This window comes from Electrophorus electricus, chromosome 12 (genome assembly GCF_041902795.1).
Source record: "Electrophorus electricus isolate QZ-2024a chromosome 12, ASM4190279v1, whole genome shotgun sequence".
NCBI classification, from domain to species: domain Eukaryota; kingdom Metazoa; phylum Chordata; class Actinopteri; order Gymnotiformes; family Gymnotidae; genus Electrophorus; species Electrophorus electricus.
Genome location: NC_137508.1, coordinates 10,484,840 through 10,508,278, shown reverse-complemented (window position 1 = coordinate 10,508,278; position 23,439 = coordinate 10,484,840). Strand labels below are relative to the sequence as shown.

General features: G+C 39.4%; 2 protein-coding genes across 2 annotated transcripts; one reads left to right on the top strand and one right to left on the bottom strand.

Moving 5' to 3' along the window:
• Positions 1 to 3,250: 3,250 nt before the first annotated feature.
• On the top strand, positions 3,251 to 8,695 carry emx1 (empty spiracles homeobox 1). The gene is made up of 3 exons (XM_027013076.3): positions 3,251 to 3,872; positions 5,980 to 6,164; positions 7,572 to 8,695. The coding sequence occupies exons 1-3, from the start codon at positions 3,530 to 3,532 to the stop codon at positions 7,737 to 7,739; spliced, it is 696 nt and encodes a 231-aa protein (XP_026868877.1). The 5' UTR covers positions 3,251 to 3,529; the 3' UTR covers positions 7,740 to 8,695.
• Positions 8,696 to 11,375: 2,680 nt separating this feature from the next.
• sfxn5a (sideroflexin 5a) lies at positions 11,376 to 22,454 on the bottom strand. The gene is given in 15 exon segments (XM_081724784.1): positions 11,376 to 12,005; positions 13,223 to 13,245; positions 13,248 to 13,321; positions 14,639 to 14,718; positions 14,861 to 14,976; positions 18,038 to 18,054; positions 18,057 to 18,103; positions 18,504 to 18,560; positions 18,743 to 18,796; positions 19,009 to 19,034; positions 19,599 to 19,653; positions 19,948 to 19,974; positions 20,894 to 21,008; positions 21,253 to 21,392; positions 22,398 to 22,454. Coding segments are annotated over 15 exon segments (966 nt in total). The 3' UTR covers positions 11,376 to 11,927.
• Positions 22,455 to 23,439: the final 985 nt, after the last annotated feature.

Genomic DNA, 23,439 nt, shown 5'->3' with positions numbered 1-23,439 from the left:
GTTCTCAAATGCTACAGTAACATAAACCTTGGCATCCCAAGGGGGCAGCAGTGGACAGCAGGAGAGATGCTTTAGAGCTCTGTTTGGAGAAACCTGGACTCAAAGCTACTTTCAGTGTCTCAGCCCACTGAACTGGAGCACAGCAGTTCTCAGGCCAAGACTCAGACTCATTTGGGGAGGTTGTTTTGCTAATGCATTCAGATCTCAGGTAATCATTAAGCCATATGGGGGTCACAGTGTCAGGTCTGTTTGTAAGTGGCCCGTAACCTAAAGTTCCCTGGCAACACTTATTCAAGCAAATCAAAGATGCAGTAAGTGACATCTTCATACATTCTGTTATTAATGATAGGATACTGTAAAAAAGCAGAGGAATTGAAGAGCAAGAATCTCAAGAATGTTCAACATATTGTTTTCATAGCACTTTTTTGGTCTATAGCTGTTAGATATCCCACTTCCATTTTGTTCATATGGGCTCCAAATAACATAGTGCTGTGTGTGCATGTTTCTCTCTCTGTCTCTGTGTGTGTGTGTGTGTGTGTGTGTGTGTGTGTGTGTGTGTGTGTGTGTGTGTGTGTGTGTGTGTGTGTGTGTGTGTGTGTGTGTGTGTGTGTGTAGCCATGGTCAGCACTCTCTCCTTTAAAACCTCTACATTGCTCCATTTCCTCATGCCTTATTTTGCTGCAAGGTTAAATCTCTCACCCATCCTCCATCTCTCTCCATTCTTCATTCTCAGTCTATCTCTCTCCTTCTCAGCATGGTAGTTTTTAATTCTGTGTTTGTGCAGATGGCTAGTTGCTCCATTAGTATTCATTACAGATTCCATGAGCTCTTAATTACGAAACGAGAGAGAAAGTGGCAGACAGAAACATTGGGTGAGATTTGCTCTCTCACTCTCATGACTCCCTTCTCTTTTCTTAAAAGAAGACAGTAATTTAGTGCTATGACAAATGAGGTGTCTTTACAAATGCCTCTATGTGAGGATAGCACTACGTACCTGTACATTCAGATTGCATGGCGGAAGATCTGCACTCCAAATATAGAGATATCATCTGTGTGGTGTAATGCAGGTGCTGTTTTTTGCTTCTCTCTCTCTCTCTCTCTCTCTCTCTCTCTCTCTCTCTCTCTCTCTCTCTCTCTCTCTCTCAGGTGCCACACCTTTCCATTACACATTTTTCCATTGTCACACAGTGCTGAAATTGTAACAATATCAATAAGAATATCAGTAGTGTTTCAATTATTTAACTGTAATTTTGTGTGAGTCCAGTGACACACTATATTAGTGTGCTTTATTCACACTGACTGAACATTTTTGCAAGCTTCTACCTTTCACTCCATAAAGAAACACAAACACATGTACAACACAGCACAGCACCGCTACTATCCCTCAACCATCTAGCTTGTTGGTAAATCAAGGTTACATGTCGAATTGAAGCAAAATCTATTATTATTATTATTATTATTATTATTATTATTATTATTATTATTATTAAACCCCGTGCATAAGCGCTTTGTTTCGCATATCCTACATATAAAAAAACAAACAATATCACCATTAATTGAGTGACTTGTGTAGATGTATTTGTAATCATTTGTTTTTCTTGCAGTTAAAAAATAAAGCAAGTTCTCAAGGATTCGGATTCATAATCGCAAACTAAACCAATAAAAATGAATTTTATTCTACGATATGACTAGTGTCATATTTTAATAAACAATAGGCTATATGTCTACAACACTTGCAGGAGGATGCCATTATTATCGTTACAAGCAATTGCATTTTTAGTCTGTTTAAAATAACAAGGCTAATTGCTGCTTAATTATAATAAATAAATGCCATTTGTTGGGCAGTATAATGAGATCCATCGCAAATGCTGAGTGTGCGAGTTTACGGGCTCTTTGCTTTCTAAGTAGGCGCTCAACATGTTGTTCTGCCGACTAATGCTCAGCTGTAATGATTTTCTAATGCGCACTGGAGTTAACGAGCCTATGAACCAGCTAATCATTACCTTTAAACGCACAAGATGAAACGCGCTTTGAATGACCCCTTAGGAAAAGCGAAAGAGCCTGGAAATTAATAGCGGAGCAGAGGTTCTTGAACTCAATACTTAATTGACTAACGTGTGCGGTTCAGGATTATAGCTTAAACCACCGAAACCGTACATATTCAATTATTTACCCTCTGAGACATGTAAGCATGCCTAACCTCAAAACGCCGGCCAAAAGCCCACAGCTTTAACAACCGAACAGTCTGGAGTGAGCGGTCTGAAACAGGTGTGGTTTGTCTTGGTATGAGATTCTTATCGAGGTCCAGCTCTGGAAACTGTGCTCTCTTACTCCTGGTTAATACGTTACTGTATGAGACGGGTCACGGCCTTTCATTAAAAGGGGCTGAATCCGGTTAAGCTTAACGACAGAGAGACGAACGGGAGACGGCTAAAGCAGACCAGATCGAGCTTTCTAACATGGGATACGTACGGTACCCTTAACAAAGTTTTCCAAAAAGCAGAAGTGGCAGAGCGAGTGTCACGGTGAACTTTATCTAAAAATTAAGATGGTCTCGATATACAAAGCTTCGGAATATAGAGGATAGGTCTGTACTGATAAGAAGCCTTAAACATTAGACTTTGAAGATTATATTTATTTGATGATTACATTTCTTAAATACAGTTTACTAACTTTTTTCTGGCTGTTTGCAGACATTACAATAGAATCATAATAGAATTTTACGCAAATCTAAGCAAGAAAAAAATAACATTTCTTACAAGCTCATTTAGGAGCGCGTCTGATTTTTTTTCAGTCGTGACCGTATGAGTTATACTACAATACCGAAAGTAACACACTTTACATTTTTTTTCAGCAGACTGTACAGTTTATACTGCTTGCCTATATTTAAAGAAAACAATGATCAAATATAAACAAGATATATGTGTTAATAATAATAATAATAATAATAAGAAGAATATTATTATTATTATTACCTAAATAAAAATAATATATGCAAGAAGGCCTACTAGCATAGGAACAGACATTTGGAGTAAGGGGGAGAATCCATTTGTTCGTTTTATGCGTTCTGTTAAAAGAGTGAAAAGGAAACGAGGTTTTGATTATCCACTGTAGAGGAACTGACCTGTTGGAGGCAGCAAGTGAATGATCAAACTAATAGAGTTCATTATCTGGCCCAAATGAATGTAGGGACCGCCCACCAATAAGATTTGTGCTCCAGGTGCTTTTGTCCAATCGGTGAAAGTCAAACGTGATACAGCGCAGCGTCCCTCGAATCCAAATCCATGGAGCTCGAGCCTCTAGCTTCATTTATCCTTTCGTAATTTACCAAACCTCTTGGATTCATGGATCGTATGTTGAATTGCTGTTTGTGATATTGAAGCTGAGCTATAGCTCTTCCTATATTGTGTTTCAATAACAATGTCTCTCTGAGAGAGGGCTGCTTGCAGACACAGGTCAAAGCAAAGGTCCCGAAGAGGAAGTAAAGGCGTGCCTTTTCTGCTGGACTTTCGTGGGTCTGTCAGGGACGATGTTCTCAGCAGCAGGGAAGCGCTGTTTTACTATTGAATCTTTAGTGGCGAAGGAAAGCCCGTTATCTGGGGAAGAGCCAATCCGCCCCACAGCTCTAAGCTACACAGCCCCCACAGACAGTTTTCTCAACGGTTATCAAACTCCTGCTGGCCGCGCACTCTACACCAATCCGGAGCTGGTCTTTCCGGAGACGGTAAACCACACACCTCTGAGCGTGCACCCTCACCAGCTCGGCAGCACGCACTTTCAGCACCCGCACTTCTTCGGGACACAACACCGCGAACCTTTGAATTTCTACCCATGGGTCTTACGGAATCGATTTTTTGGACATCGGTTTCAAGGTAAATATCCTGGGTTAAAATAACGTTCGATCCGATTAATTATATTGATATCGGTTAGTATATTACCATTTAACAAATAACTTCTATATATTAGTAAATAATGTCATCGTTTAACATATTTGTATTTGGCTATAATAGTATATATCTTTATATTAATGCTTATTATGTTGATATAGCGAGAAGGCTATTAATCTTGGATAAGGGTTGTCTGAACTTATCTGATTTACTCTTGCAGTCCCTGCTAGAACTCTAGCCCCTGGCTTTCTAGCTAGGCTACTCGACACTGGTAGCAGGAGATATTTTATATTTATATTCACCCGTTGTAATAGAACTGTCCGATTAGACCAACATAGAAAAAACAGAATTTAGAGCTATATCTAGATTTTTCCTCGGGCACTTCACTCCACACACACACACACACACACACACACACACACACACACACACACACACACACATACACACACATACACACACACACACACACACACACATACAGAGAGAGAGAGAGAGAGAGAGAGAGAGAGAGAGAGAGAGAGAGAGAGAGAGAGTATAAACAACATACATTTTTCATCTAGAAATTAAGTTGCATGTCACATTACAGTAGAAACCGAATGGACAGGTGAAGAGCACAAAACTTGAATCCGGGACTAGTAACAGAACGCAACAAGTCAAGGCCTCCGATCCAGGTTTATTACGTTTCATTATCATTAGATTACCTAAGAATATTATTTTATTATTAAGATTGGTTGTGAGCATAATACAATTACTATCATCAGTGTCGCCAGGATTTTAATGGTGATCGTTCTATTAGAATCATTGTGTTGCTTGATAAAAATGATCGGGTATGAACGTCAAGTGCACGTTGCGTTCTGTTTACTGTCGTTTTTAAATTTTGTATAAAATACATTGACTCGGTCTCTAGAACACAATTAAGACAAACGCGTAGGTTAGGATAATAACTGAGGTGATAGCAGTACTATAGTCTGATTCTCACATTACGTTGGTGAATTAATAAAGTTTCCAAAATAAGCACATCTGCATTACGTATTACAAAAATTACGAGAATTATGCTGGTAAATAAATAAGCATGTGCAACTGAAGAGGATGCAAACTAAATGAGGGCTACGCAAAGCAAAACAGCAGCATCTGCTAATTCACGATTGAGCGGTGCGCCAGTGTGACCTAGGCCTATATACAATTCCTACTCTTTTTTTCATCCACATCGTCAACCGAAAATAGCCTGTTTTAAAATATATGATTTTGAACTATGAACTATAATTATGAACTATAAACTACTATATAGAGAAAAATTATAATACCTTAAATTTACTTTATTAATAACTATAAGTTATTATTAGTCATTTTTTTGTAACCCATGTAATAAAAGGTCAGAAATGTAGTTTCTAAGATAATGTAAAGCAAATCTACATACAAAATAGTTTTAAACGGAGGAATACTACAAATATAATAACAGGTAAATATTGTCTAGTACTGAGAGGTGTCATTAGCATGTTCAGACTAAAAAAGCGTATCAGATATTACGACTATAATGTGTTGCATTGGTACTAAAAATATAGTAGATATACATTGTCAAACGGGAAGTCTATCTTAAGACTTTTGTGCGGTCTTGAACAGTCAGCTCATACACTCATGTAAAGGATAACAACTGCACAGTGGTTGAAAACGACATATGACTGTTATTACCGTTTACTTGACTAAGATATACCCATTTAACTCTACTTAACCATAAAAAGCTACAGAGAAAAGAAATATTAGTAAACCATCTATATCAAACGCCGTGCTAAATCTGTAGATTGTTCATATTTAGTAACGAAGCTACATGCAGTGTGGTGAGATAACAAGCGGCTTCAAGTTTATCAAATTGCGCTGCAACTTTAAAAATTCACTGCTAATAATTAGAGTACAACTGTTTTCACCACAGGCGACGGGCTAATACCACTCTTTAGTATACACGCATCTTATAGAACGTTAATGAAATTTGGATATATTTTAAAGGTCGCGCACCTTTCAAGCTAACTGTACTCTAGTTGCCGCCGTGTTTTTCTTATCCACATGTTAACCTACCTTCTTTAACCTTTTCAAGGAAATGACGTTTCACACGACTCGTTATTGCTGCACGGACCTTTCGCAAGAAAGCCCAAACGGATCCGGACGGCTTTCTCACCCTCGCAGCTGCTGCGTCTCGAGCGAGCCTTCGAGAAGAATCATTACGTAGTCGGAGCAGAACGAAAACAGCTCGCAAACAGCCTCAGTTTGTCCGAGACGCAGGTAAACACGCTTTCCATTAACGTCACAGGACAGTGATAATACCTGTCTGATGCCATATAAATCATTACAAATGTAATCGACTTAATTGTAAATGTACAGGAATTTAGGGCTTTATACTAATAACAGTGGTGAGGAAAAATGAAACAGGACAAATTTAATTCAGTAAGTTAACATATTTCTAGTGTAAAATAAGTATACATAATTAAATTTAGTTACTACAGCTGATACTATAAATCTCTCTATTTTACTATTTCACATTTACACACACACACACACACACACACTATATATATATATATATATATATATATATATATATAATGATCAGGATCACAAATGATCAGGTTTACATTATGACAACATTATATATTTTGGACCGAATAAGAGTCTTCATTTTAGGACCACATTTTCTCCCTTGGCCATCTACAACAATGTATCCTACCCATCATCATCACTCTGACAAATTAAATTTGTCACTCTATCTGTATCTTGAATATAAAAGAAATCACCACAAAACAAACTATAGCGTTTTATTTACGCGGGACTTGCAGGAATGAAAAAGAAGTTAGTGTTGGGTTTATAGGCTATGATAGCGGGTAACAGGCTAGTCTACTTTTGTAATTAGGCACTTTAGTCAAAATACTAAGTGAATCTTTCACTCCAAGAGCAGCCTAATTTCATTTTTTCGTTTTTCAACATTAGTCAGTTTAGTTAAGTTACTTGAAGTGTCGGAGTAACTCCGACGGTTTCCCGGCCGGCTGTTGTTTTGGTTTATGCAGAATTGGTGAAGATAGACACGATAAAATTAATTTAGTGCTAGTAAGGGGAAAAGTACAAATGCATTTTATGATAGATTATATTCTTATGTCCATAGAAAGGACTTCACATTAGTATTGTTCTGTAGCTACATTTAATTAAAAACCTAAACATTTTAATAAAATAAAATAAATAACTGAAAGGTCTGCCTGTACACATGTTTGGTTAATACAAAAGTTACAAAATACTGAAATTGTAATAAAATTTGAATCGCCACTAATTTGTAAAAGGAAGACTATATTTTGAAACGGAAATGAAACATAAATGAAACGTAAATGTAAATATTTTATATTAGCAGAATGTCTGGATTGTTTTACACAGCTATACCTAACCTAAGATCTTAATTGTGTATGACATTATTATAGTAGCTAATAAAAAGTTTAATATATTGTCAGTACTCTTTACAAAAACCATCCCAATCATTTTAATCATCAACTTAACTTTTAATATGCATTCCATAAGTGTCCTATAGTTGGGTTTATATGGTAATGCCAGATTTAATCATATGAATTGCGCAATTCCAGTATATGTACATAAATTACTGTTTTGTACTGACTCTCTGTTCTGCACATTGTGCCCCGTGGTTCAAAGGTGAAGGTGTGGTTCCAGAACCGCAGGACCAAGTACAAGCGGCAGAAGCTAGAGGAGGAGGGGCCAGAGAGCACTCAGAAGAAGAAGGGCAACCACCACATCAACCGTTGGAGAATCGCCACAAAGCAGACTGGATCTGAGGACATAGACGTCACATCCGATGCCTAGAAGCACACATGAACCAAGTCTAAACTCACACTAGACAAGGCCATGAAGAGCCCTATTTATTTTTGTTCTAAGCCTTGATCATGTACGAGTCTAAATCTGGCTGCATGAGACTGGGTGTGTGTGTGTATGTGTCAGAGGAGAGAGTGTTGTTGCTGAAAATTGGTCACCAGGGTGAATGGGGCCAACTCTCCACACTGCAGAGCAATTTTGCTCACTTTCTTCACTACACTAGCAGAAGCTGAACCTAATTTGGTAGACTATTTTACTACCTTGCATAACAGGCAATTATCCAGTGATGCTGAATATTCAAAGGTCAGAATGTTTAAGAACTAAATTATATCCAAATTAATGTCACCTTATTCAGACTTTTCTTGTTAACTACCAGCTTTGCGTTTGTAAGGAAAATGTAAAAAAAAAAAAAAAAAAAAAAAAAAAACTTAATTCTTGTTATAAAGCTTAAACTATTATTTTGAGATGGTTATGCAAAATCTACATTAAGATTGAAAAGCCTAGTAGCAGACATAAACAAATTAAGGGGTTAAATTTATGCATCTCCATTTCTCAGCATGGTTCAGATGATTCCAATCAGATTTGTGTTGCTGCCAATTTTTTTGTATTTCGATTAAGGTTTAAGGTTTGCATGTAACAGCTGACAACAATAACAAAATGAATTTGTGATGCAAGGAATCATTTTACAGGCTAGTTTAGACAAGATCCATCTACCTGGAGTGCAGGAATGAGTGTGTTTGTATGTGTGTTTGTGTCTGAGAGATTTGAATGTTCTGCTGTCATTCTGTAATGGTCCTGCTCGCTAATGGATGCAGGTTACAGCATGGCAGCTCCCTGAGTCATAAATGGTTGCCAACGAACACTTTAGTGCCCGTATAATGTACAGTACTAAAAACTGAATTTTTTGTTTGCCAGAATAACATAATGAATAAACCTTTTAGAAACAAGTCCTGGGCATAATATTTAAAAACTCCACAATGATTCTCACCTATAACCTATATTTCATCTATGAACTGCAAAGGGTGTGAACACAACATAAATACAAATACACTTATGTCCCTACTCAAATTGCACCATTGCTGAATCGCTTTATTAGAGTAACCTACTGGGTAACATTTGAGGAATCCCGATGTTCAGGTAAGTAATACTGTCATTACAGATAACTACATACACACATATACTTAACATCTGCTGGCAATGGTCATCACACCTTGATAATTCTCAAACATGCACCCTGTCCGTTGAACGAACCTGCAGGTGACCTTTCACCCCACTGTTTGACCCCGGGTTTGTGTGGGAGCTTAGGTGGGAATGGAAGAGTCAAGTGTGATGACACCTGAGAATAACAGTCATGGACTGAAAGTGGCTGGAGAGAGTTGGGAGGGGGTTGCTGGGTTTGTTTTGAGTCCATAGGACATCCTATCCCACGCACAGGTGCACACACAGTGCAACCTCAAAAGGCCACCAGTAAGCCACATCACACATACCATTCATTCTCTAGACCCACTCTGTAGTCCACTATGCAACCATGAAAAGAAAGAAAACAGAGAAGGATAAACAAAGAGAAATTTGTCTTATTCCAAGAATTGGGGGGGGGGGGGTGTTTCTGTAAAAAAAAGTGATATATTATTTGAAATATCCAGACAAAAGGATTCAATAATTCACCAGACCTAACTCATAGTCCAGAGGTCAGCTGAATGGTAATTAGCTGAAACTGTTTTCAGTTGCTCAACGCTTAAGTGCACCTTTCAGCCATGTCTCTTCTGCACACTGCATCACAAAGTTCAGCATTCTGAAATGTTGAAAAATTAACATAGCATGTGTGCATATTCAGCTTATCTAGAAAGACATGAACCTCACAGCAGCCCTGTCAACAAATAATTACACAGAATCACCCTCTTCTGCCAATATCCCCTGCATACAGCCTAAGTACGGGGCCACACAGATGAATTTGAAGCTTTTAAAAATGCAACTTGAAATGCTTGAATGCTTGAAAGACATCACTTCTTGTTCCCTGTAGCTCTGAAATGATGCAAGTGAAAACTAAACAAAACACACATAAAAAATAACTTGTTGAAAATTATTCAAACAAAAAGAGCTTTACAGTATTTTGTAACCATGTGCGTAATTGCGTGTGCATGAGCATTGCTACGACTGTTCCATATAGTACAGGATTCGGCATGTGGCTTCATGTCACCCCCTCTCTCACCCTTGCCCACCGTGACCTGTTGCCATGACGATCAAGTATAAAAACAATATAGCCCCCTCCTTTTTGGTGTGTAGATAGATCTAATGATAAAAATTTACATGACATTTTAGGGCCCTGCCAAAAGAACACAAACATCAGAGATATTATCGTATAATGAAAATACCACTTCAAACGCCCAAAATGGAGTGATTTTCTTTATGAATAGTAGTGGTACAATTTGTTTACATGCCATAAGTATACTGGAATACCATGATAATGTATTCTATTATGCGTGTGCACGTGTGTGCCCGTGTGTGTGTGTGTGTTGGGGTTGGCAGGGTTTTGGGTGAGTTAGTTTATGGTCTGTTCATAAGGCCTATTTGCACTAGAATTTTTTTTACATTAGAAAGATATTTTAAAAAACAAGTAGGAAATGCAGTTATAACACCCAAGATTTTTGAAAATCAAATATGTTAATTAACATAAAACCAATGCATGCATATTTCTAGCTAGGTGGCATCTGCCCCATGCTAATATAAAGTGAAGCATACACAGACTGTATGGGGTCTGATGTCAATTAATATGGATTACAGGATACAGGATTTCCCAAGCACCAGGACTCTGTGAATCTGCAGCTACTGTGTCACTTCCTGTCAACTACTCAGCTTTCCACTAGTGCTGAATATGGAAGAACCTTACTGTTTATAGTGGTTTTACAACCAAAAAATGATTCTAAAATTATATTTTAAACAAACCTCCATATTTTGGCATATATATTTTCTAGGACTATGCACAATATTCCAATATTCCAATATTCTATCCAATATGTTTAATACTCAGTTACCTTCATAATGAATATCCTTCTGGAGAGGAAATAAAATTCAGATACATATATTTACTGTAATTACTTTTTTACTTATTTATTTATACATATTTTATTTGGTATTTGTTGGTTTATTGATTATTTTCAATCATCTAAGTTTACCTTTCTTTAAATTAAATGAATTAATTTCCTCCTCAGCCATTATATCAATCAAAGAACTGTACTTTACAGAGCAAAGCCTGAAATGCCTGAGCCCCTCACAGAGCCCTTCACATGTGGCAGGAGTACAGCAGGACCAGTATGTTAGATAACTACCAAAACCAGGAATGTAATGGCCCTTGCGCAAAACCTGTCCATTCTTCCCTGCAGCTAAGAGTGCTGGTGAAGTAACTACATTTGCTTTTTTACTTGCTGTAATGTCAGTTACAAGTTTAGCTAGATCCGGTCAAAAGTCTTAGCTGGTTGTTGCTAACATTGTCAATGATTATTTAAAACAGAATTCAGCTTAGCTTTGGAATCAGTGTCCTTTCAGGGACAATATCTATAACAAGTGCGTAGGAGGAGGGCACTTCTTCCAAATTGCGTCCCAGGAACAAAACACAAAGAGACTAAGTGCTTTTAGTGCATGACAAATTTTTTTTTTAGAAAGTTTAGAAATTTGCTAAACTAGTAAAATCATCATTTTAATTTTTCTTTGGCCAAAAATGTAAAAAAGAATTATTGTTCTAATTCATTGTTCTGGCCTTACATCACTAAAACAGTGCAGCTGTATGAATGAAATGCTTTACATCAGGCCTGGCATGAAGAGGTGCTGAAAAGGACATTATGCCACTCAATCTACCATTGCGTTGTTAATTTCCTGTTGATTTGCTGTTGATTTGCTGCTTAACTACCCAATCACATAGTCAAGTGAATGCAAAGAAGTGATTAGCGCTGGCATGTGAATACGCCTGTCGCAGAGTGTAAGTGATAATAAAATCCACACACACACATCCGCAGCAGGTTAGAACCAAACTTGGGGAGGAAAGCCCTCATGACTGGGCTGAATGGAGAACCACGCTTCATTACATCACTGCACTGTGGACTCACAGCTTCAGAGCCAGTCAATGATGATCTCCTAGCCACTATTTTCACACGTATGTTGCCTGGTGTCCCACTGTTCAAGTAGTTAGAGGTCCTTGTTGTAGGTCAGGACCCTGCACTCAGTCGCTGCAGAGAACTCAGGTTCAAGCTGAGACACATGAATCTGCCAGAGAGAGAGAGAGAGAGAGAGAGAGAGAGAGAGAGAGAGAGAGAGAGAGAGAGAGAGAGAGAGAGAGAGAGAGAGGAATGAGAGATACCCAAGCCTTCATAAAACAAATGCATCATTATTTGTCATGCCAATAAAGCACCTTGAATTGAACTGAGAGATAGACAGGGAGTGAAGCAGTCAGTACACATACATGCTTACACACTAGAGTAATTCATCAATTAATCTGAATTCATTTTAGATGAGCAGTAATATGTACATATGCCCAGGGTCACCATTAGCATGTCAATCTCAAAGTCTCAAACACATCTTAAATTACCTAGACTAGTATAATATTCACAATGTTGTGTATACACACATCTTTTTTACATATCCATGTTAAGGAGCTGATCTCTCAGCAAAAAAATTACATTCATTAACCATAAACATCCACTCATTAAGATGTTTAAAATGTTTAATCAAACGTGAATGAAGAGAGGCACTTCTCTTCCTTGAGCGCCTCCAGCACTTTCCACGGGCATTTTTACATGCAAAACTGAGGACTGAAAAATAATAAATGCAAAAATAAAGCGATGAGCACTGGTAGACGTCCAAAGCAGAGCTAAAACGCGCAATATTTTGCTCAGAAACAGATGGCAAGGAGTGTGCGAGTGTGCGAAGCAGAATCTGAAACAGACGTGCCACGGGGTGTGAAAAGGTGGGGGTACAGGAGCGGCGGATTTTTGGGAGCACAGTCGTCTGGAACCCTCCAAAACGTGTAAAGAGGGCGCGAGAAAGTGAGAGAAGAGGAGGAGGGGAGAGGAGAGAAATGAGGGGAGAGGAGAGAGAGGAATGGAAGAAACTGGCAGCACATATGTCTGCAGTTCAGTAACCATATGGATGAACAGCTTATTACAGACCATTTTAAATCATAATCCTTTCCACGAGAGACAAAAAGAGAGGAAGAGAGAGACAGGTTGGAGAGGTTGTTTTGAGTGGAGTTCTGTGGTAGCATTTCGAGCTGTTTTGTTGTCTTGTGTTGCACACTGGGATGTGGTGTAAATTATTGTTGTGATTTGTTGTGCTGTATGTAAGAAACCGTGTTATGTTGAGTCCTGTTGTGCATACTGAGCTGTGTGTATTGTGTTATGCTGTGCTGTGCTGGGCTGCAGTGTGCAGTCCTGCGGCATGCATTAGGTCAGTGGAGTGTTGTGCATTGCTTATATTGCATTTACCTGGCTGTTCTGAGGGAACAGGCCAGGCTAAATGCAGAGAGGCACACTAGGCTGTGTACCGGCAGCACAAGACGAGGGTGTGTCTGCCGCAACGGGAGTCTAATGCACACAAACACACGCGCGCGCACATCAAAATGAAAACTGCCAGCATTATGTGCATTCCTGCAATCAAAACTGAAGCCTCTCTTTCTCTGACACTTCCTCTCGGTTGTGTGAGATCACCCTGTGGCTGACACCTCCCTCAGCCCTCGCTGGTGGCCACAGGGTGGCGCGGGGGTTTGTGGGATAGCGTGCTCGGCAGGAGTCCTCCCAAGTAGTCCTGCTTTAATGAAGGCGACGGCTGCCTAATGACGACTTCATGGGCGCGTGTGTGTGACGAGCTTTAATTGGCCAGCAGACATGAGCAGGCTGGCTGTGTGTGCATGCGCGAGGGAAGAAAAAGAGGGGGGAGGGGCGAAGGGAGAGCTGTAATGAAAGAAGGACCTCAACGATCTTTTAGTACGTCCATCAACTGCCTAAAATATGTCATCGGGGTCGTTGGCCACTCTAAATTTGGGCAGAGAAAGACTGAAAGAGAGGAACACAGGATGCAGAGATATAGGACGAGGATAGCTGCAGCTCCGCCAGTCCAGGGATGGGGCGGAAAGCAGGAGGCCCGCAGGTAGGAAACTATGCCAAAGGTTCAACCAGTGCTCACACACACAGGCACACACACACACACACACACACACACACACACACACACACACACACACACACACACACACAGGCACACACACACAGGCACACACACACACACACACGCGCGCGCCTCTCAACACACTAATCCATCAAGTGTGCTTCCCTCTCCCAGCCTCCCCATTACACTGACCCTCCTGCTCCCTTATTCTCGCTCCATTGAAAGCCACTGAGGGTGAGCTGACAGGCAGCACTGCAGAGTCATGCACAACTCACTATTTGCTATCATGCATGCACACACACCCTCCCACACCTGTGAGTTAAGGTATGAAACCTGAGGAGCAGTTGAGACAGAGGCTGTCAGTAATAACAAAGCCCATCAAATTCTCTTGCAGCATTCACACTATGCAAGGTAAAGATTGTTATAGACTATTATAGACTAATCACATCCAGATACAGGTAGACAGACTTTTGACATACAAACACAAAAAATACTATCCATCTATACAAAAAAAAAAAAAAAAAAAAAAAAAAATATATATATATATATATATATCACACATATATGCACTCAGACACACACACACAGAATAAAACTTATGAAGCACCTCTAGCAAGTCAGGACTATATAGAAATTGGCCACTCATCTAAACCTTGAAAGCTATAGGGTAAACCCAGCTGACGTCTCAGGTGCAAAACTCAACCAAGAGACACAGCAGAAGAAGCAGGAAGGCTGACCTCTACAGTACGGCCATGACCACAGGCGGCAGCACCAGTATAGGGAGAACCACGCAGGTCACCACTCTCTCCAACAGAGCCTGCACACAAATCAGTCTCCACCTCATGCAAGCTATACAATCCCACTTTAGACAGACCCTGGAGTGTCAGAGTTGGCTCTGCATTGCCGTTTGTGCACACTTGTGGGTGCGGTGTTCGGAGGGAACGTCTTCGAGCACTCACACGCCTGGCTGCCAGCCTGGAGGTGCCAACCATGTTGCCATGCTCGTCCAGCATGCTGATGCCCTCGGAAAGCTCATGGTGGCGCATCAGAAACACGTTACACACGTTGACACTCGCTGGAGGGAGCAGGGGCAAGAGACACTGGTGTTAGAAGCAGAGCATAATCCACACATTGCCATCACACTCACAGCTTTATTCACATGAGACCACTGACAACAGAGCGAACAGAACGGATCATGACATGGTAAAGTCAAAAGGAGTCACAACATAAATTACTGTTTGTAGGGAATGGAGCAATTCAGATGAAATAAATATATATATATATATATATACACACACACACACACACACACACACACACACACACACACACACACACACACACACACACACACACACACACACACACACACACACACACACACACACACACACATACATACATACACACACACCCCGCATACATATACATGCATGTTCTGTAATTTAATTATGGTAAAAGATATGGGGGCTAAGAGGAAGGGGGATGTATAGGAAACTGACCTAAGAAAATGCTAATTGAGCAACTTGACTGTATACCCTTAATGAACCACAACAATGTAAAAATTGGACAGTAATATACTCAGCAGAATGAATGTTTTTGAAATTATAAATTCACATGTATGTGCGTATATGTGTGTGTGTGTGTGCGTGTGTTTGCGTCTGAGCGAGAGAAAGCCTGAAGCATTTTTAATTTGCAGGCCTTGTGTTGTGAGTTATCAGTGTTCAGTGCTGCAGTGTTATGGGGCTGACTTAATTGGCTGAGTAAATAGCTATTCACCTCTGAGGGGTTTAGACCCAGACCAATTAACCATACACCATGCGCGTGCGTGTTCACGTTCATGCATGAACACACACGCACACACACACACATTCAACTATGCACATAAATGTAATGTTTGAAGTGTAAAGGAGTCCTGCCCCATGGGAGCCACAGTAACAGGAAAATCATACAAACAGTACAGCTAAATTAAATGTGCTAGTCAGATATTAACAGAATTCTACTTAATTCTACTACTGAGATAAACTAGGTTATTACCTTTTGCCCTGAGGTAATAAAAAAAATCAGAGGCCAAAAATAAAATCAAAGCCAAATTACCAACCATTTGTCTTGTTGTCTTCAATTAGCATAATTTAATAACCTTTTATAACTTAACACTGAGAGAAAAGACAACATCAACAACAACAACATAGTGACCTAGAGTCAGGGAACCCTGTGCTGACACAGGGAGCACTTTAGACTTAATTAACCAGTTACAGAGCAGCAACCAAGGGCTAACGAGGATCCGTTACTCAAGCCAAAAGGTAAGGGGGGACTGGCTGATTTAATTAAAGGGGTAGGGTGAGGGGACAAAAACAATTTAATTACAGCCAAGTATCCCCACGGCATCCTGGGACTGTCTCCCCAAGCCCCTCTGGCCTTGTTAGAGCCACAGAACGCTAATGGAACAGTGAGATAGCATTTCAGTGATTCCCCTCTGACTCCAGTCAAAATAGATCACATCAATAAACAAAAATAAACAAACACTTAATGTATTTGCTGCTTAAAGGATAGCACACCAAAGCAGTCATTTGGAGGCCAAGTGTCATTACAATTACAAACATAGTGCAATGAGTGCCCAGACAATGAGAAGATGACATGACATAAAACTGACACGATCTTAATGAATTAATATTTAGTATTACTGATTCAATCATTTAATTGCGGAGGTTTTAATCATTAGGTAAGAAGAGAGCTAGCTTTGGCTAATAAACAAATGATACTAAATTAGCATACATCCAAGATATACCTCTCTCTTTTTCCCTCTCTCTCTCTTGCATGCACACACACAAACAAACACACATACATACCAACAGCAGTGAAAGGGACATACAACGCTCAGCCCTCTGAATCAGAACATTTAGCCCCACCTGTACAATACATACATGTATATTCACAGAATGAAACTGAAGCTGATCTTTGTAAAAGTACTCAAACCAACCATAGCTCCAGCTGGACTGATTAATCATAATCCAATTCTATAAGAACCTTCACCCAAAACTAAATAAAAAACTTAACTTTAGAATAAACTAAACCATAAACTTAACCATAAACTAAACTAAAATCCAGTTCCTAATCTCAATCTAATCCTAACTCAGTCAATAATGTTATTAACCAATAGTCTTATTCAAAGTCAGCAGGTAGACTAAAGGCATTCCTAGTGCTTTGAGCTCCCACCATAACAAATATTATATCATCACTGGTGCACTGATGCCAAAAAAGTTGCCTTTAATTTAAGACTGAAAGGGGATTTAAAAGGGTCGAGAAAATGTCATATGAGGTCATATAAGGTTGAAAAAACACAACTTGAATACATTTATAAATAACTAATCACTACAAAAAATATTTAGTTCTCCATATTTAATTCACTCTTACTCACAAAAATATCTATCAATGATAAATGATCATACAGAATGTCAAGTTCACGGAAATGGACAAATCAAGAACCAAGTTAGTTCCTAATAGCGCCTCAGTTGTAAGTAATCATAAACAGCAAACATCTTCTTTAACCTCTAAGTGTGAGTTTAAGCTAAACTTGTTAGAGGAAAACTCTCATTCTTAATTAATAAATTTGTTTTCCTGTTTGAGATGAGGACAGCAAATCCCCTGAGGACCCATGAGGCTTGGTGACAGGTCATGACAGGCTGTGTGAAGTTGTTTCATGTCTTGCTCTGGGAGTCTCTGGTCATTTCCAACAGCTCCTGTTACAGGCCCATCTAACTGCCATCTAACATCTCTCTCCCTGATCTCCCTCTCCCCTCCCCAGCAGGGGGCTTCAGCAGGACTCGAGTTTTAATTAGTGACCCCTCCCTCCACTTCCCACAGGCATGGGGCCATTTGTAGCTGCTGTCACCGTGGTTATGCCCCAGGGCATCAAACCGCCACCCAGCAGGGCAGCTAATTGGCTCTAGAGGACACGGGGGGGCGTGGCCATATGGACACATGTGTTAAGCTCTGTGCAGTGGAAAATAGTGCATGGTGCAGGAGGGATCAGAGTACATCAGTTTATTTGACAAAATTATATTTGACATCATCAATCAAGTACATTTATGAATGGAATGCTTGAATAGTAGGATTCTGTTCCATGTTAAACTCACTGCAATGGTAACTGCGCTGCTGACAGCACCCAGGTATCCGTAGATGAATTTTGACATCAAGGTAGGCTACAAACAGAATAAATCAGTCATCCATTAAAGAATTACAGCTAGGACAGCAAACCTAGATGGAGTATGATGTGTAACTAATTTAAGAATGAGTTTTTATAGGCAGATGTACACACCAAAATCCTTCAACAACTCAATGAACTTCTACATTGCCTAATTAACGCCTGCGGCATGTCCACCTGAACACAATTGAACATTGGTAGAGATCTCTCCTCAACCTTGTTTATATTTAACATAGTGCATGTTAAATGCACATGCAACATGAGTGTGCCAGCAGACCAGGATTGCATGCTGAAGGCCTCAGTAAACCAGGACTAGTGGTGTGAGCATCAACCTGGACTATCTACACTGCCCTGCACATCTCTACTCACTGAAGGAGACCATGCTGGACAGGTTATACCTTATAGGCATTGCGATTGCAGTAGTTCACACAGGCATTATGGCTCTGGTTCAGCCACTGTGACACACGCACACACACACACACACACACATACACACATACACACATACACACACACACACACACACACACACACACACACACACACAGGAAAAGGACCAAACAAGAAATGTTTTGTAAATAAATAAGTCATATTTACATGTCACATGAACTAGGGGGATTGGGGAAGATTGAAATACCTGCCAGAAGATGGTGGAAGCCAAGGTTTGATTGGGCAGTAGTAGTCCCACCACCTATCAGAATGGATGACAGTTAGCTACATAAAGATCTGAAGGCCCCAAAAACGGAGGAGAAAAAAATTACATAAACAAAACAACATTAGGCTCCAAGGCCTTCTTTAGTCTAAATAAATAAATAAATGATCGGATAAATATTAAATCAACAAGTTCATTTAAAGTATCGTTGCCCTTCACCTTATTATTGGATAGTAGGTATCACTACTTACCACTGGGGTACCAAAGGGAATATAACCTAGAAAATTAAAGTGGGAAAGAAAACCACAGCAGATATGTGAATTCATATGAAAGTGTAGCAAATAAGAAAATGGTGAGAAAACCATTACTTGGGGAGATAACAAAAAAGAAAATGTAGAATGTAAAGTGATGTGGATCAGCCTGCTGTATGAGTTTAATTATCCTATGGACAGACTCACACATATGATCATCACTGACCTTTCATATGGTAATAACTCTGTGATTAGTCTAAAAAGCCTCTATCGTTCATTCCAGTAGCGGCCGTCACCCTGTTCCAGCAAGCAGCTCTCTCTCCTGCCTTTAAATAGCTGCATTAACACCAGACCAAAATACTCCTATTTCTGAGAGGCCCAACAGCAGTTCCAGGCAGCAGGGGGGCTGCAGCTCTAATCAGAGCCCAGCAGAGTGTGACCTTTCCCCATCACTCAGTCCACACAGGCCCCCCGCCATGCAGACCAGGTCTCCAGGGCTGGTAACAAGGAGCAAACAGCCAACCAGCCATGACACACACACACACACACACACACACACATGAACTCTAGAGACATGTCCACACCCTCACCTGACATGCAAAAGGGCATGGGGATCTTCTCTCCAGTGTCTGGGTGGAGGATGGCCTGAAGGTGTAACAACCCCACAGACAAGAGCAGCAGGGAGGGAGGGAGAAGGAAGAGGGGAGAAAGAAGCCAAACAGGGGAGGGGTCCTGCCATAACCTGTGATCTATCATTTATTACACTACTTAAGAGCCCTGCAGTGTTTGTGTGTATGGGAGTTTGTGTGTCTATCTGTGAGTAAGTATGCAAATGTGCACTTACTATCACTTCTGTTCACTTAAAAAGTGATCATGATTTAGACCAGGGCTCTTAATTTAGGAATCTCTAAAGATTCTGTAAAAGCACTTCAGACTCACCTGTTTTATTTTCTGTGCCTCCCAAAGCTAGGACGAGACAGAAAATGGGGGTGGGGGTATTATGTACATTATTAGTACGAAATGTGAAATTGTGCAAATGGGACAGACATGCTGGAAGCACTCCTATCCATCACCATCTGTGCTCTGTGCGATAGTGGCATAGCAGCATAACCTGCTTTTTACCCACACATACAGTATCAGTCAAATGTTTGGACACACTGAATACATGTATTTCATGGTCTTAAAGGTATTTAATTGAATAGGTTACACTTAAATTTATTTCTTAAAACAAATATAAATAGTGAAAGTTGCTATATATTAATTGATTTCCAAAACAAAACATATATAAAGTATAATAAATAATAAATAAATGGATTTTAAATGTCCCCTCAGAAAAATGTTTTCATTCATAGGTTTAGTTGCTCATCCTACAAGCACTCAGCATATGTGAAAATGTTTTCAAGACGGATGGAAAAGCATTATATAGGTGGTTACCTCATGAACCTTGTTAGGTGAACACCTAGAGCATGCACAGCTGTCATTAAAGTACAGGTGGGTACAGTGAAGAATCAAAAAAATTTAACACAGTATAATCATTTTTGCTATAAACATTTGTTATAAAATATTTTTTAAATGTGTCATTTCATTGTTTTGATGCCGCTGTTCACTGTGCATTGTTTTTATAAAATGTAGAAAATAGTAAAAATGAACAGAGTAGGTGTCCAAGCATTTGACTGACACTGTATTTACCACACAGCCTCCGATGGTGACCTCTGATTTCCCTGACACCTGCCATTAGATACTCATTTTATCAGCCAATCAATGCAAACCAAACAAATCAATGCAAACACTTCCTAGTCTGGTTTGCAAAAAACAGACCTCAGCTTGGGGAGGCCTTTCTTGTACATACTTCCTTGAGTGACGAAAATGCTGTTAATGACCTTACCTGTGCACTGGTCACACTATCAGGAAGGGTGCCATCTTGGAAACTTTCTAAAAGTCTTTTAGTCGACTCTAAAACAAGATTCCTTTCAAAGACTTGTACAGACCAACAAAAGTAACTTCACAGGAAATGTATTTTTAAATGCTTCATATGTGGAATGTTTGCTTAACATAAATATCAGCTGAATAGTAAAAAGTATAATTCAGGTACCTTTGGCCACAATCTTCAGGAATTAAGCAATGATCTATTACCATTAATTACTCCAAACACATTGAAGTACTTTGAGTCAGTCTAGCAGTCAGTCACTGACTTTGTTCGATGATGCATTAAATTGGTCTCTTTTACATTCACTTTTCGAATACTATGCAATAACACGCTCACTTTTTCCTTCCATATCCTGAATGCTAAAGGGTAGTAAAAGTGGCCCAAATACCTCTGATACAAACAGTGTGCGAGGATCTATCACATCCAGGAAATGTCTTAATCTACCATAAAAATATCCCTATAATACACAGAGAACACATAATAAACAATTTTCAGTATAAGAAATAATTATCTCCTATAAACTATAATATAGACATGGAACATACATTTCGCTTAAACATTATGACAGATCAACTATACCAACTAAAGAAAGCAGCTGTTCCTCTAACAAATAATAAAAAATTAAAAAAATTTAAAAAAAAACAGCTTTTATCTGATTAATAATGCAATTACTCAATTCATTTTAATTAAAATTTATTATCGCATTTTACAGATGATTTTTATGGTCCCAAAAACTTTCTACAGAGCCAGCTGCTGTTGTGCATGACATAACATAAGGGCTCACCAGTTGTTTTTGCACAGCAGGTGTGACTGCCTCATTGCAAGCACGCACCAACTGTCTGCTCACTGTGAAACTTGTCCTACTCAATTAAACTTTTCTAGAGGGAACGACCGCCCGTGTGTGTGTGCGCGCAATCAGCGGGGAAGCTCTGCGCCACACGACACATCGCCTTTTACAGATGTTCGGGTCTGTCAAATTTCGGTGTAATTTAACAGCAGATCTGGAATCTGCACTGTCGGAAAATTCATTAATCTTTTACCTTTGAGAATATTATTCACTCATACCGAATACTTAAATAGTTAAATGGAGCCAGTGATATCTTGTAGGTAGGAAAATTTCCCCATATCGCAACATAAACTTCTCCTCGTTTAGCGATTTACAGCCAGTGGCATTATCATACCAATAGGGGTCTCTGTTAGAGCAATAACTCAATTATAAGGTGCTGCAGAATTTATGCAAGCGGATAGCACTTCCACTGCACACATACGGACACATATCGATGTCAGTGGTTTCGTCTGTTGTAATTACTGGAGAGTAATCATTTTTTATTCAATAGCACCTACCAAGTATTATTAGCAACAGATGAACAGCCTTAGAAAGTGGGTGTAAAAGTTCACCGGATGTAGCTAAGAAAACCTTGGGCCAACTTGTGAGCATGCAGTGGTGCGTCCTCGAATTTACCTGATCAAAACGAGACTCGCCCAGTTTGAATAGAGGGTACGCTGTCGAGCCAGACATGTTGGGCGAAACCCCTCTCAAACACAGTAAATAGATTTGCACTGAAAAGCAGTGAAGCCAGTGTGAGTCTAAAAAAAAAAGACTCTCGGTACGCCCCTTTGATGGGGCCAGTCATTGCTTTCGTTGCATTTTGGGTAATGAAGTTTTTAACTGATGATCGTTTGGCCAGGCCTATATTTAACAAAAATCTAAATTGCGAATCCTTACACGAACGTTTCTATTTGGTAGCCAGTTGTAAAGTATATTCCTAAATATACTATACTGTAAAGTAGGATACTTATCAAGTCAGAATGAAACTGTAAAATATTACATTTTAGGATAAAAAACGAACAAGTCATCGACACCGATTTCTCATATTCATAGGCTACAATCAAATTGACGTTTTAGAAGGCTTAACAACAAATACACTGTATAATAGCAGACAATAAATTTTGAAACAAGTGCAGATAAAAGTATTCTTACTGCAATGGCAGTATTTCTATTCTCTAAGGATTACATTAATCTGATGCTTTTATCTAAAGCAATTTACAATTATGAATGAGTACAACTTTAGCAATTGAGGGTCTTGCTCAGGGGCCCAAGAGTAGCAATTTGCCAGTGGTGGGGCTTGAACCAGCAACCTTCCAATCACAAAGTCAAGTACCTTAGCCACTGAGCTACCACTACCTGAAAGTAAGTATGATTCTCTGTCAATCCACTGCCAAACATCATAAGGCGATATATGGAACCTTTATACATATTTATGGGTGTTTTATTCCTTTATTATTTTACAGTTTAATAACTTTAGGCTTATAAATTCAAATTCCAAAGTTAATTTATACTTAACAGTTTATTCCCCTTGAGAAGCTGTAAACTATTGTAGAAATGTTCAGGTTTTTGTCTGTTCTTTTATAGTCCACTCAGACTGCAGTGGGCTTATCTTTAATCACAATGACTAAAAAACTGCAATGAAATTCATCCCTAGCACAAAAAAATCCCATATATC